The sequence below is a fragment of the Talpa europaea genome (assembly GCF_964194135.1).
Source record: "Talpa europaea genome assembly, chromosome: 1".
NCBI classification, from domain to species: domain Eukaryota; kingdom Metazoa; phylum Chordata; class Mammalia; order Eulipotyphla; family Talpidae; genus Talpa; species Talpa europaea.
The window spans coordinates 63,103,754-63,118,762 of record NC_140073.1 but is presented as its reverse complement, the minus strand read 5'-3'; the positions used below and the strand labels follow the sequence as shown (position 1 = coordinate 63,118,762).

Here is a 15,009-nt window from a genome sequence, read left to right as displayed (position 1 = left end):
TTCGTTTTATCTCTTTTACAAATGTTTAGAAACACTGCTTTGACATGTATGTTTAATATTTTGAAAAGAAAAACAAAATAAAAAATTTTATTTTTAAGAACACTGAAACACTCTGAGTGGTCTTCACAAGCACAATATTTATTTCCAATAAAACTGTATGCATTTTCAGTAAGGATTCTTCTTTTCCCATTCAGTAATATATAAAGATTCCCTATATAGAACTGTATTTCTTTTATTATTCTCTATTCATAGATGCTTAAACTATTTTTTAATGCTTTTATTTATAAATAATAAATTTCTCCGTGTACATAACTTTTGTGTTGATTATTTCTTTAAAATACATTCTCAAGAGAGGAATTAATAAAAAATAAGCAAAAAAAGAGGAATTACTAACGGCATCAATACTTTAATGGCTTCTGATGACTGACGTAATGCTTAACAAGGATAGTTCTAATGCACAAAGCTTCAGCAAGGTTATTGGACACAAAACAGTTTCAACACCATCTCCCTAACAAATGGCATTATCAGTATGTATATTTTTCTATGTTTTACATATTAAAGATAGATTCATTTTATTAGTTTCCTCAAATTTGTTCATTTGTATTTATTTATGTCTATATCCTTTGCCCATTTACCTATGGAAATCCTTGAGAGTTTAATACGTATTTATTTTTATGGTGAATAGCCAACATTGTAGTTACAATATTTAATATCTTGGTATATTCTTCCGGATGTTTAGGTGAGTAACTCAAGATCATTGCTCTGTAATTGCTTTATTAGAATTAGTTTTGAGCTGAATAAATGTTAAAATTCAGAGCTGAGATTATTAATAGTTTACAAAAGGTCACTAATGTATCTGAATTATTTTTTTTAAGATTTATTTTATTTTATTTATTTATTATTTATTTATTTATTCATACAAACACTGGGTACAGTCAGAAGCGCGGGAGGGTGAGAGAATTCACCAGAGCCAGAGTGGGAAGCAGAGCAGGCAGAAGGGCTGAAGTACACTGCTGAGGGGAGCAGCGGGCGGCAGGAGAGGTCTGCGCGCCATGTGGGACCCTCCTCTGGTGGCTGGGTAGCAGCCGGGGATTGAACCGGCCCTGCAGAGGCTGCGGGCAGCTTCGCAACCCAGCGCTCAACCACTGTGCCACCGGGGAGGCCCTCTGAATTATTTTTTTCAACTAGATACCATCTGAGATATATACATAAGAAGGAAAACACATGAAAACTTAGTCCTTTCTAGCTTTGGCCTAAATTAAATACAACCTCTGCACCCCCACCCCAATGTATTTGTTTAAAAGAATACGTTTTTTAAACTGGTATGCACTTTGTCTTGATTCTAAATGTGTTCATTTACCAGTGGCTAGACAGAAATAATGAAAAACTAAGGAATCTTAGATCCTCAAAATACTGTCAGGTTTGGCTTATGTATCATAAAACTTGTGAACCTAAATAACAATAATCAAAATCACAGCATCCTTCCCTCAAAAAAATGGAAAAAAAAAATAAAAAGGGTGGCAACTGCATTAATAAATCTGTTAGAAGACCAACTGAAAAAGTAAAGTGAAAAATATACACTAGTTGCTATCAGCATAAAAGAATTAATGCATGATTCTTTTTATTCCTTTCATTCATAATTCTGTCATCTTTCCAAAAAAAATCAAAAAGTAAAAATGTGAAGAAGTACTTAGAAAGTCACGGCTTTGGACTTACCTTTCTGACTTGGCTCTTTTGTTGTCTCTATATATAGTGCTCCTTTTTCTTTCTCCTCCTGAAAACGGATCTGTAGCTGTTTGATCTCTTGATCATAGTCCTGCCATTCTGGGACAATTCGAACAGCAGCTTCCAGCTTGGGTTCTTTGGTCATTGGATTATTACACTGTGAAAACCAAAATAATATATTTACACTGAGTTGAAGAAATGGTATGTTATATAGAAATTTAAAGATGTTTCTGTTCTTGGGTTATAGGTCCTAAATAGGCCAATAAAACAATAATCTGTAAGCAAGTGATATACAAGCAGCAATAATCTACAGTAGTGCTTGTATAAGCCTCTACAAAGAAACTGTGGTAAGCTATGTGAAGGCAAAAAAGAAAGTCATTTGGAAAAAATCACATGTCAGAGAGATGATGTGGAACACAATGGCATCTCCAGGGGTTGTAAACAGTCAAAACAGCCCCATCAGACACTAAGATTCGGCTTCCTGATGCAAGTTGAAAAGAGTCCTTAAATATACAGTTACAGACAAAAACTAAAGAGTCTGTGTTTCTAGTCATACATCACACTGGATCGGGATGCAGGAGAAGCCACAGGCAACTTACCAAATCAATGGTTTTCGCCCTTTTCTTAGAGGCGTCATCACACCATGTTTCACACCAAAGCCATTCTTGAGGGAGGGACTTAATTGGCACTTGATGGATCATGTTATTGGGCAAATCCTATTTGGTAAAGAAAACAAAACACAATAATCTAAAGTTTGGGGGGGAAACTCAAATAAATGCATAGCAAATTAGTGATGTTAGCTGTTCGTTGCACTTTCTGATCACCAATTTTTAAAACTGGAAGACTTCAGTTCTAAAACCCTAGATAAGCTATAATATTTATGGTGTTTTAACCACAAAATTTAGAGGACACATATAACATCTAACCATACTAAGTACCTAAAAAAATTTATTTGCAATTGGCAAATAGCCCACACCTAGACTGCCCTCCTTCAGGGCAATCTGAAGAAAAATATTGTTGCCTTTTGAAAGTCATCTAAAAATGGAGTGTGGTTCTCAATTTAACTTCCTTCAGTTCTGAATCCACCTTGCCTACAGAGGCTTGTTCCAAGTAGATGAATTCAGCCCAACATGTTTTCTATGCAACTCTAATCTAAACATTGAAGCTTTTTTATCAAGAAACTTTTTGAGTTTGGCACAAAAAATGTTCCATTGTCCTAAGACACAAATAACCAATTTGATACAGCAATTCCATGCCTGGGTATATACACAATAGGAACTGAAACAGAAATTTATGTCCCAATGTTTATAGAGGCAGTATTTGTAATAATCAAAAAGATGAGAAAAGCCAGATATCCATTAATAGATGAATGGATAAACAAATATGGTATATACATACAAGGGAACATTATTCAGTCTTAACAGGAAGAAAATTCTAATACATGCTACAACATGGATGAAACTTGAGAACATTATGCTAAGTAAAAAAAGCCAAACACAAAGAAAAATACTACATGGTTCCAAAAGTACGTAGGATAGGCAAACTCATACAGACAGAAAACAGAATGGAGGTCACCAGGAGTTATGGGAGAAAGGAGAAGGAAGGATTTATTATTTAATGGGTATAGCATTTCTGTTTGGGATTATGAAAAAATTCTCAGATGGACAGTTGTACAACACTGTAAATATACTTAACACCACCAAACTATACATTTAAAAATGGTTAAAATGGAAAATTTTACATTATGCATATTTTACCACAATAAAAATGATAAAGTTAAAATAAAGACACTTTCAGACAACAAAACCAAAGGCTTGCAGCAACCTGAGGACTATCTAATTATCAATAAAAATGGCTGGATGTCTGTAAAAACAGTGAGTTTTATGGTGTTTTAATTAACTGTACTCCCATTCTCATGCTCCCCGTGAGCCTCAAAAAAAAAAAATTCAGCTTGTATTCCCAAACTGGAGAAAAGAGGACATGGCTGCTGGTTTTCTGAAGCTTTATTCCTAAGCAAAGTCACTATTTGACTTGATGGTGTGGCTTCCTGGAAGACTGCACTGTAAAAGGCTTGTCTACTCAAATTCACTTGAAATTGTACAATGCTAAAAGTGTCCCCATGGCAGCATTTGTTGGATATATTAAGCTTCCTGAGGTTGCCTGAGGTGGAACAAAGAATAAGTTAATTACAAATCTTAAAAGGAATGGCTGAGGGCCTCCCCGGTGGCGCAGCGGTTGTGCACTAGGCTGCGAAGCTGCCCGCAGCCTCTGCAGCACCAGTTCGATCCCCGGCTGCCGGGTGAGGGTCCCACATGGCGCGCAGACCTCTCCTGCCACCCACTGAGCCCCTCAGCAGTGTACTTCGGTTCTTCTGCCTGTTCTACTCTCCGTTCTGGCTCTGGTGAATTCTCTCACCCTCCCGTGCTTCTGACTGTACCCAGTGCTTGTATAAATAAATAAATAAATCTTTAAAAAGAAAAAAAAAAAAAGGAATAGCTGAGCAATGGGATGCTCACAGGAGGCGTGAAAAGAATCCACCTATTGCTGGGAATCTAAGTCATGTAAGGCTGTCCACATGCTCAGGGCTGTGTACATAAGAAAGACCTAAAAAGGCCCTCTCTAACCAAGAAGTAAAAACTAAGGTAGAGATGTAAACAACCTGACTGACTACTGAAGCTGTCTCCCAATATGCACACAGAGGCCTTTGCCAAAGACTAGGAGTTGTAGTGGTTCTGAGCACTTATGGAAATCTCTGTCCAATTCACAACCTGACCACTAAGTTAATGAGACAGACAAAAACACAAACTTCATAGAACAAGATTAGAAGTTACAAAACAACCAACCACTAAAACAACATTCAGCAACAACAAACTCTGTAGTTGTTACACTGCGTTATTTGACATGTTCCATTTTCAACAAAAATAGACATAAAAAATGGGAAAAAATGGAAGCAAGTATGATACATAAAGGGGAATGAATGCAATCAACCGAAACTATACTTGTGGAGGCCCAGACACTGGGCTTACATGACAAAGACTTTAATTCAGGTATTTTAAATATGTTGAAAGGGTCAAAGGAAACTACGTCTAACAGAGGTAAAGGAAAGTATATGTTTAAAAAAAAATTCTCTTAATAAAGAGAAAAATATAGAAGAACTAAATAGGAAATCTGGAGTTGAAAAATTACCAAAATGAAAAAATCACCACAGGAACTCAACCACAGAGTTGAGCAGGCAGAAAAAGAATCAGCAAACTTGAAGACAGTCAACTGAGATTCAGTTGAGTGAGAAGCAGAAATGAAAATGAAGAGAAACAGAGAACTTCACACACCTGTGGGAAAGGATCAAAGATACCACATACACATCATAGGAGTCCCAGGAGAAAAGAGAAAGGGGTAGAAATAATATTTGAAGAAATAAAGAAAACCTCCAAACTTGATGAAAAACATTAATCTACATATCAAGCAGCTCAATGAAATCCAAGATGGGAAACTCAAAAAAGACCTACATCTAGACCATCATAATCAAATGATAAGGAACCTTAAAACTTGTAAGAGATAATAACCTGTCACTGACAAGTGAGCCTGAAAATTTACATCTAATTTCTCTTCAGAAACCAAGGAAGCCACAAGACTGACATTGTTTCCAACATGCTGAAGAAAAAAACTGTCAAGGCAGAATTTTATATCCAGTGAAAATATTCATTCATCAAATAAAAAAAAGAAGAAATATACACATGCTCTAAAAGTTTGTAGCTAACAGAGCTACCATATCAGAAATATTATAGGGAATCCTTCTAGCTTAAAGAACATGAGGCAGTAACTTAAAACCACATAAAAAGTACTTCATAAAGAAATAAGGAATACCAGTAAAAGTATACAAATAAATATAAAAGATATAGCTACATATTTTTTGTTTGGCGATCATATCACCCCCCACCCCAAATTTGTAGTTTAAAAATTGTAAAAGCAAAAATCATAAATTCATAAATCTGTGTCAATGGGCATTATAACATGTAAACTGTATGACAATAACATTATAAAGATAGGCAGTGGAGTTATAGAGGAACAAAGTTTTTGTATACTACTAAAATTAAGTTATCAATTAAAACTATTAGATTATCATAAAGTGTCAATGATAATCATGAAGACAACCACAGAGAAAATAACTAAGTAACATAGTGTAAAAGAGACAAGGGAATTAAGACAATACTCTAGAAAATATATATTCAACATAAAAGAACGCAATGATGTAAAAAAATGACAGACACAAAAGACGTAAGACATTTGGAAAACAAAAAGGAAATGGCAGAAATAAATGCTATCTCACTAAGCATTACCCATGGAAGACAAAAAGGAAAATAACCCAAATGTAGACTAGATAAATACAACATAGCATCACTTCACACAACAACATGGGAGAATCTCACAATTACAATGTTGAGTAAAAGAAGTTAGAATTGTAAGAGTACATCTTTCACGAGGCCCTCAAGATAGGGCGAAAACAACAGGCAAAACTGTATTTAAGGAGACGAGTTTAGATAATAATTCTATAATGAAAAGCAGTGGGTTGATCAAAAAGACAGAATGTCAGATAAATTTGTTAGAGATGAAAAGTGGCCTCTGGGATGCTAGTAATGTTCTATTTCTTAAACTGGGAGGTGGCATTTCCTTTATAGTAATTCACTGATACATATGAATATGTACGTATTTGCATATTTTTGAAAATTTTTATGGGTGCTACATGTCGCAAGAAAGTTTTCAAAATGTATAAACAAAACAAAATATGTGAAACTGTATCTAAAACAAACAATAATCTCACCTCTAAAAATTGTTCAACATAAGCAATAATTCAGCTAAATCTCTTTAAAAAACACTATGGTTTCTGACATAAAAGGGAAATTGTGATACTGTATAGTGAATACTGTATAGTGAATACTAAGCTAGTTAGTTCCTAAAGAGAAGCAAACTGACCCTAGAAGGGAATGAAACCAATTAGTTTTATTAGCTTGGGTATAAAATGAAAAGATATGGTACTAATTTGGAGAGGCAACATCCTCCTTCCACCTCCCTTCCCAAACAGGTCTAAGACATTTTTCACCACTGTCTTCTCTTGAGGACAAATAAAAATATCATACATACACAATACATAATTCATTTCCATGAAGTAACAAAACACTGTCCAAGAGGACTGAGGTGCACATAACACTTTATTTCTGATACAACATTGTGCTATACTGAAAGTGTAAACAAAAAATACAGCTACTACTTACTTGATCCAGATTTGAAAGGCTGTTAGGATCCTGACTCAGACCTTGGTACTGTCCCCTGAGTCTGTCTCCAGCAGCTATTTTCCTAAATTTCTTCAAATCCACGACATAAAGTGCACTGAATAAAGAAGATCCATTTGTTACAACCATGGGGCAGAAGAAATAACTAAAATGAATAATGGATCAGATCACTAGACAAACACTCTTGCTTAACTCTGAGAAGCTGAGACCCTACAGTGGAATTCAGGGTCAGCATGTGCTACTTCAAGATGGCTAAGGAAGTTACCATAAAATCCATACTCTTGCGACCACAAGCTCATTTTGTCCTTCTTCTTTTTCTTCCAAAGGAAATAATCTCTGACAAAAAAGATTTCTAGAAAATTTCAGCAGATTAGGTAGTTACAGTAAGTGATAATCATTAGTCAACAATATTCTGATGTCTTCAATGTTGCAGAGAGAGGCCTCCCTGGTGACGCAAGGGGTTAAGCACAGCACTATGAAGCTGTCTGCAGCCTCTGCAGCACAAGTTCGATCCCCGGCCAGGGAGCAACCCACATGGTGCAGCAGACCTCTCCTGTCTCACCCACTGCTCCCCTCAACAGTGTTTTCAGTCAATGCCTGTTCTGCTCCCCACACTGTCTCTGGAGAATCCTCTCACCCTCCCGCACCTCTAGCCTATACTCAGTTCTTGTATGCATAAATAAATAAATCTTAAAAAAAAAAAAAAGTTACAGAGGGAAAAGCCTCCGTGTTGTAGTAGTTCTTTTAGAGCAAAAACATAAAGTTTAACACTATAATTGCCATAACCCAACATTTTCTCTATACACGCTGCTTCCTACAAACCCCCTTGCCCTCCAAGTCTGCCAAGTCACATTTTGGTCAGGTAATATAAATTGATAATGAATCTAACTAAGTATTCATTAGAAATGTAAAAAATGCATATACTGTCTGACTAGAAGTTCTACTTCTAGGAATTTTTCCTCCAGGTATACTTGCAATATACAAAATAATTTGCTATGATATTACATGCCATAGCAAAGGACCATAAATAACACATATATGGGAATAATAGGCAGTCTCCCTCTGTATAGTGATAAGATCCAGTAGAGAGATTTAAGTAACAAAAAAGCAAGGTACAAAACTATAAATAGGATGATATATTTTGGGTGTAAAAATAACTTATATTTTGTGTAAAAATGAACACAGTTGTTTATGTAAGAATTAAACTCTGGAAGGACATACAATAAATTAATGGACGAAGTTTTACTGTGGGAGTAAGTAGGTAAGAGACAGGAATGCTTTTTCACTGTATATTTCTCATAATTCTTATTTTTGGACCACATTAATGTATTATCTATGCACAATTTTAAATACACAGAATTTTTAAAAAAGGAATACCAAATCTGACTGTAAAATTGAGGCCAAGAGTAGGGGAGAGAAAGGGTGGAAAGCAAAACAGGGAAGGTGCCCAAAGGATGATGGTGAAGGACTGTGGTTAGTGGTGGGCATGGTGTGCTAACATACTCTGAAGCAGTGTGCAGTATTGGGAGTACTCCCTTTTCAGTACCTGATATGATACTTTCGTCCAGCTAAATGACTGGCCCAGTATCCCGATTTCCAGAACCGGTATCCATCCATTTCTCTTCGACTATCACAGAAAGGAGTATAACCATATGGGGCACCATCCAAATTGAAATCTCTTAACTCTTTCAGATCTGTTCGTACAATCTGGATTAAAGAAGATCATAGCCATTTGTTAAACAGTCACGTAGAGAGCAGCTTCCTTGAAATGTACTCTCATAGAAGGCACCGTGGAGGGGAGCTCAGCTCATAGAAAGCACAGGGCCCAGCAGTAGACCCTCTTTGAGACTGAATTCCTCTTGCCCTCACTAACATGTAAACTACTCAGACTAGACTTGGCACAGCATTTTAAGTAGCCAAAAGAGTAGAAATTAAAGAAACTTACATTGCTTAATATCTCTGTGGCCCCACCTATGAAAGGAGATCATGATAATACCTATCTCACAGTATTGTTAGGAAGACTGCATGAATTAATATATGAATCAAGAGGCACTGTGATGCCTGGTATATAGTAAATGCTCAACAAGAATTAATTTTCCTGATATTAAAATCAGGAAAGCATGCTTCAGGTTGAGCAAGTATGACCGAAGCGAGCCAGATGAGGCAGTGATTTCCAAAGAGGTGCACAAAGCCTTTGTCCGAATGACTTTTACACATATTATACCACTCCCAGAGGATTCGGCCAGTTCAGGGGAAGTGGGAAAGCTGTAGGGCAAATTTGTATTTATACTTTTTTCGAGCTCACCTGCTCAAAAACAACAGCGTGTTTCCTTTAAGTCAAATCCTGACAGCAGGAAGATTATCTGAAGAATTCCATGTTATTAAGGCCAGGATCTACCTGAATTGCTTCTCTCTTACCCATGTCAATAACTCCTAGCTTTTGGGAAATAACTGGAGATGATGGCAAGCAATGTTAAACCTCAACTTTCTAATTTTCAGTTCTTATATGTTAAATGAATTAAACAAGATACGAAACTCCATGATGTAGTCAAAACTATGTAAAAAGGCATAGAACAAACAACAGGAGATATGACAAATGTAAATTTTAAAAGTAAACACATCTGGATGATAGCTTTCCACATTATCTAAATAATGTAAAGTAAGCACGAACTTTTCTATAACTGGAAAATTTTAAGATCATTTAAGAAGGAAAACTGCTCAAGCCTGGCCCTTAAGAACTTACCTGATCAGCATCCACAAACAAGAACTTGTCAACAACTAGCGGAAAAAGCACATCCAAGAAGAGGATCTTGTAACCCCAGATGATGCGTTGCTTTTCAGTCTGTTGATGAAGCCACCGGGGCCATTTGTACTGAACAAGCTCATATTGGAAGTTGTATTTATTTGCCATGTAAGGTATGAACTCCTATTTTTAGATACAGGGAACCACAATCATTTACTTGGTTAAGAAAACTGACTTATAATGTAAGTCAACAACCATCACAATTTTGAAACAAGTAAAACACATTTACTGTAACAATGGACCTATCAATGTGACCCCAACTCACCTGTGACTCTTAAAAATGGACACATACACACTTTTGCCAAATCCCCATTTCTTTACGATTTCTGATCATCACATAAAATGACAGAAATATTTAAGTCCTTTAGATAACTAATTTATGTGTGTGTAAGGGAAATAGCTTTAAATTTACTTGTCTAAGCATAGTTTCATTAAAACACTTTTTGAGCTTAATTTTAAGCCTTTCTCAAGGCTAGGTCTAACCCAGGGAATGACATGGCAAAGTCAAATACTCTGAACAAATCTGCTGTCATTAAGTCCTTCAGATTCTACGTACAAGTACTTTCAGGGGACCAGAAGAGAACTGCTTCTATGAGAGATGTTACTGTACATATTAAGATCTACAGAATAACAACAAAAGAAGATGCAGATACATCCATTTAGATGACAAACACTAACATTAAGAATACAGAAAACTTTTCAACTGTGTTCTCTGTTCTGAATAGATGAAGCAGGACTTCATACATGACTGAGTTCACGATAAAACTAAGCATTGCCCTCAAACTAAGATGGGCATAATTTGAGGGAAACAAAGTCACAGCATCGATATATTGCAAATAACAAAAGACTTTCCTATGTTATCCAAGCTTCAAAAGTATCATATTTTGTGTTCAGTTTTATAATAGCTGTTACCCCCAAATAGACCAGTCTGAAAGAATAATCAACATAGAAATTTACATTTGAGTTAGTATATCCTAATAAAAGGAAAATCTGCAATTACACTGATAAAAGTAAAAAAAGGCATATTATACTACATTTTTCTTTTCCTGAACAACAAACCTTAAATGTGGGGGACAAATAATTCTTCAAGAACCAGAATTTCACAGGGGTCTTGGTATTCTTCAGTACTGATAGCATCATTATGCTGTCAAACAAAAGCAAATAGCAATAATAACTACCTCCAATACTTTCAAATCACAAGTCAAGTCAATCATGAGACCACCAAATGTTCTTCAGGGCAGAGCCAACTCAGTTGGGGGGGACCCTTAAGAACGGCAAATCGCACTTACTCCTTCCTATGAGGTCATCACTGAATGGAAAATGGGGAGTATTTCTCACTTGTAAAAATGTACCTAACCAATAAAAGCAAATGTTTTAATTATATTACATCTTTAAATAAATTGCTTGGGGGCCTCCCGGTGGCGCAGCGGTTGAGCGCTGGGTTGCGAAGCTGCCAGCAGCTTCTGCAGCGCCGGTTCGATCCCCGGCTGCTCCCCGGCCACCGGAGGAGGGTCCCACATGGCGCACAGACCTCTCCTGCTGCCCGCCGCTCCCCTCAGCAGTGTACTTCGGTCTTTCTGCCTGCTCTGCTCCCCGCTCTGGCTCTGGTGAATTCTCTCACCCTCCCGCGCTTCTGTCTGTACCCAGTACTTGTATAAATAAATCTTTAAAAAAAATAAATAAATAAATTACTTGATGAACTGATCTGTTAATTATAGTACAAATGAACAATGGAGATTGTGGTTAACTATTTCAATCTAAAAAAGAAACCCACTAAGTCACAGCAGCTCTGTGTGATGCACTCCTCCCAGGGCCTACACTGGCGAACCCTGAAGGGAGGAGAGCAGCGAGTGGTGAGGGGGCAGCAGAGAGTGCCAATATCAGGATTCCCTATTTTGCAAACAAACAGAAACCACTATTATGTCAAGAAGTTTAATTAAATTCCGTTGTTACTAATGTATGATATTACTATTTAGGTCAGATACTATTTCTTGGAAATAAAGGGTTCCACATGATTAAAATATCATTATGATTTTTTGCTATTTTACATTTGTAGTGAAAAGTTCAAAGTAAAAAGAACCTTGGCCATTAGGAAAGTCCCTCTCAAGAGAAGGCACATCTCACAGCCCAGCATTTTAGATCACTAGCCACAGGCACTCCCAAGGGCCTTCCTCTGGTCACTAGCCCTACAGACTAAGTGTGGCCTCTACTGACTAAGTGACCTCAGGTGAGTCCCTTCACTCCTAAGTCTCAGTTTGTCCATAACATATAGATCTTCTAAGGTGAGAACTAAGATCCCTCCTGGGTACAAAATCCAGTGAGTCCTGGGAGGTCCATGGTCCTGTTCCACTTCTCTTCTCTATGTCCCCATCCCATTTCTGGTTTGAGCAGTGCTTGGTAGCCAATTAAACACCATCACTTACAATGTGGGCGCAGTGCTATTAAAGGTTTATAACCATGTAATACGCATAGAGATGTATTTACTGCCTAGACCTATACCACAAAACAAACAAAATCGTATGTGGTAATCTACTCACAGTCCTCAGAGTGCTTCAAATACACAGTGGGCAAAATCCCATAAAATTTTTACCACTAAGAATATTATGATATTCATATTCAGTTATATTCATTTATACATATATACTGACTAACCAACAAGACTAACCGAAGAAATCGTTCATAGAGATGACCAGATGCAACAGAGAAAATATTGATGATGTCATCTTTATCTTGTTTTATATCCTCAGTCTTCTGTCCTCCTGAAAAGCCCCTATAATCATAAACATAAAAGCAAAAACATTTGAAATGGTGATGCAGATATACACACCTTTAAGAGGAGAGATACTGGAGATGGTGCTTTCCATTCTTGTTCCCTCCCTAGAAGGCAGTGCAAAGGTGGGGCACAAGATAGCCCCTTGAACTCGAAAGTGTGCACAAGAAAGCAAAACCAGCTCCCAAGATAACAAGGATGTGGTCCACAAGATCCTGTGTTGCTTCAGAAATAGACCAAGCACAGGCTATCCCTAAGAATGCTATCAGTACAATGCAAAGTAAACCCAGCAGCTATCAATCAGTTTCCAAAAAGGAATCACCCTCTCATGAGGGTGACTTCTTAAGAAGTATAGAGTAGAAATTACATGGCCATGAAGGGATATTAACCTCTTCAGGTTAGTCAAGAAATATTCATTTACTTTTAGCTATACAGAGTAGAATTCGGCCACACAAGAGCAGAATCTAAAAAGCCCAGACATGATTATTATACTCACAAGAAGGAAGACTGGAGCTTATAGCTCAGTTTTTCCTTAAAAAGTATTACTTTTTTAAATGATGCCAGTTTACCATTTGAAGGAGTCCCAAAATCCAGCTTCATTCTCATTAGTTCCATCACTCAGCAAATCTTCATTCACCATATCTGCCTTCTTCTGAACCTGCAATCACAGGATGAGTATTGTCAACATTACGGAATTCATTCTTCCACAAGCAAGTACAACCACGCAGAGTCTAGACAGAGTCAACAGTCATATTAAAACCTATAGTAAGGGACAGCAACCTCTTTTATTTAGACAATAACTGTTTTCAGCTTGAAAGTGGACAAAGAGCAGCAAATTCAACTGTGTAGGAAATACAATCCGAGTGAGAACAGAAGCACAATTCACTAAGCTCATGAACTCTAACTGTCATGAAGGAGCTATTTCATGTCACAGCCTTTTCCCAGGGCTCACTAGTACAAAGATAGGTTGAATCTTCTCTAGAACTTAGAGACTATTTTCTGCTCAACCATGAGCGGCTGCTTTAAATTATACCATGTATAGCGATTCCAGTATCTTGAATTTAAGATACTGAATGTCAAAAGAAAGACAGAAGTAAGTGAAAAGAAATAAATAGCGCTACCATTTATTACTGTTGTTGAAATTTTCATTGGTATTGTCCCAATTTTCTGAGAATAAAAGTATCCATAATAATGTGAGTCATGGCTATATTAACAATAATCTCTAAGAAAACTATATATATATATATATATATAGTTTATATATATATATATATATATATAAGGGATATATATATATATATATATATATATATATATATATATATATATATATAAGGGATCCTCCCTGATGGTGCAAGGGGTTAAGATGCAGCACAATGAAGCTATCCACAGCCACTGCAGCACAAGTTCGATCCCTGGCCAGGGAGCTACCCACATGGCGCAGCAGACCTCTCCTGTCTTGCCCACAGCTCCCTCAGCAGTGTATTTCAGTCAATCCACCTGTTCTGCTCCCCACTCTGTGGTGAATCCTCTCACCACCAACACCTCTGGCCTATACCCCAGTTCTTATATGCATAAATAAATAAATCTTTAAAATATATATATATATAATAAGATTTGTATTGCTCACTGTGATTACACAAAAGGTATAGTTTCTCAAGCTGAAGAAAACACAAACTCATATTTACAACAGACATTTTACATTTAAAGCAACATTCCTACCAATAATACACTAAAATTCCAAAATTAAATTAAAGTTTTAGGCTGATTTCTTTTTTTCCTCAGCTTTACTGAACTATATCAACAAATAACATTGTATAAATTAAAGGCATGCAACCTGATGATTTGGGATGGGGATATACACTGATATAATTACCACAGTATTATTACTGAAGTTAACACATCTATTACCTCTAATAATTTAGGTCTGGTTTCAAGATACATATGTCTTCATAATAGCTATCAAATACCAGATTTTTGCTACTTTTCCTAACTATAAAAGAGTGGCTACCTTTAAATGTCAAACTCACCTTCACTTTAATAATTTTACTCTTAAAGTTGTTGAGGACAACAACAACTTCATCAGCATCAGGTGGAGAATCTGTACCATCATGACTTAGAGAGAAAAAACAGAAAAAATAAGATAGATGTCAGTTAAGTCATAATTCTCAAAATGCAGTAAATGGTCTGTCATCAATCTGCCATATCTGTACACCATCTTCATCATAAAGAAGCTTTGCAGATTTTATGGGCCTCCCTGGTAGTGCAGGGGTTAAAGACACAGCGTTATCAAGCTATCCCCAGACACTGTCAACCACTGCAACATGAGCTCGATCTCTGGCCAGGGAGCTACCCATATGGTGCAGCAGAACTCTCCTGGCTCACCCGCTGCTCCCCTCAGCAGTGTATTTCAGTAGATCTGC

At 36.7% G+C, this 15,009-nt stretch overlaps 1 protein-coding gene across 1 annotated transcript in view; it reads right to left on the bottom strand.

Moving 5' to 3' along the window:
* The window catches only part of UGGT1 (UDP-glucose glycoprotein glucosyltransferase 1), a gene marked incomplete at its 3' end in the record, with an annotated part of 110,086 nt that overhangs the window by 13,184 nt on the left and 81,893 nt on the right, over nt 1–15,009 (bottom strand). Inside the window, exons 31-39 of the mRNA XM_084253196.1 lie at nt 14,617–14,701; nt 13,156–13,244; nt 12,482–12,586; nt 10,876–10,960; nt 9,757–9,939; nt 8,560–8,720; nt 6,996–7,110; nt 2,325–2,441; nt 1,717–1,882 (exon numbers count right to left, since the gene is read on the bottom strand). Of these exons, the coding sequence (XP_084109322.1) occupies nt 1,717–1,882; nt 2,325–2,441; nt 6,996–7,110; nt 8,560–8,720; nt 9,757–9,939; nt 10,876–10,960; nt 12,482–12,586; nt 13,156–13,244; nt 14,617–14,701 (1,106 nt within the window). The remainder of the gene's footprint in view (nt 1–1,716; nt 1,883–2,324; nt 2,442–6,995; nt 7,111–8,559; nt 8,721–9,756; nt 9,940–10,875; nt 10,961–12,481; nt 12,587–13,155; nt 13,245–14,616; nt 14,702–15,009) is intronic.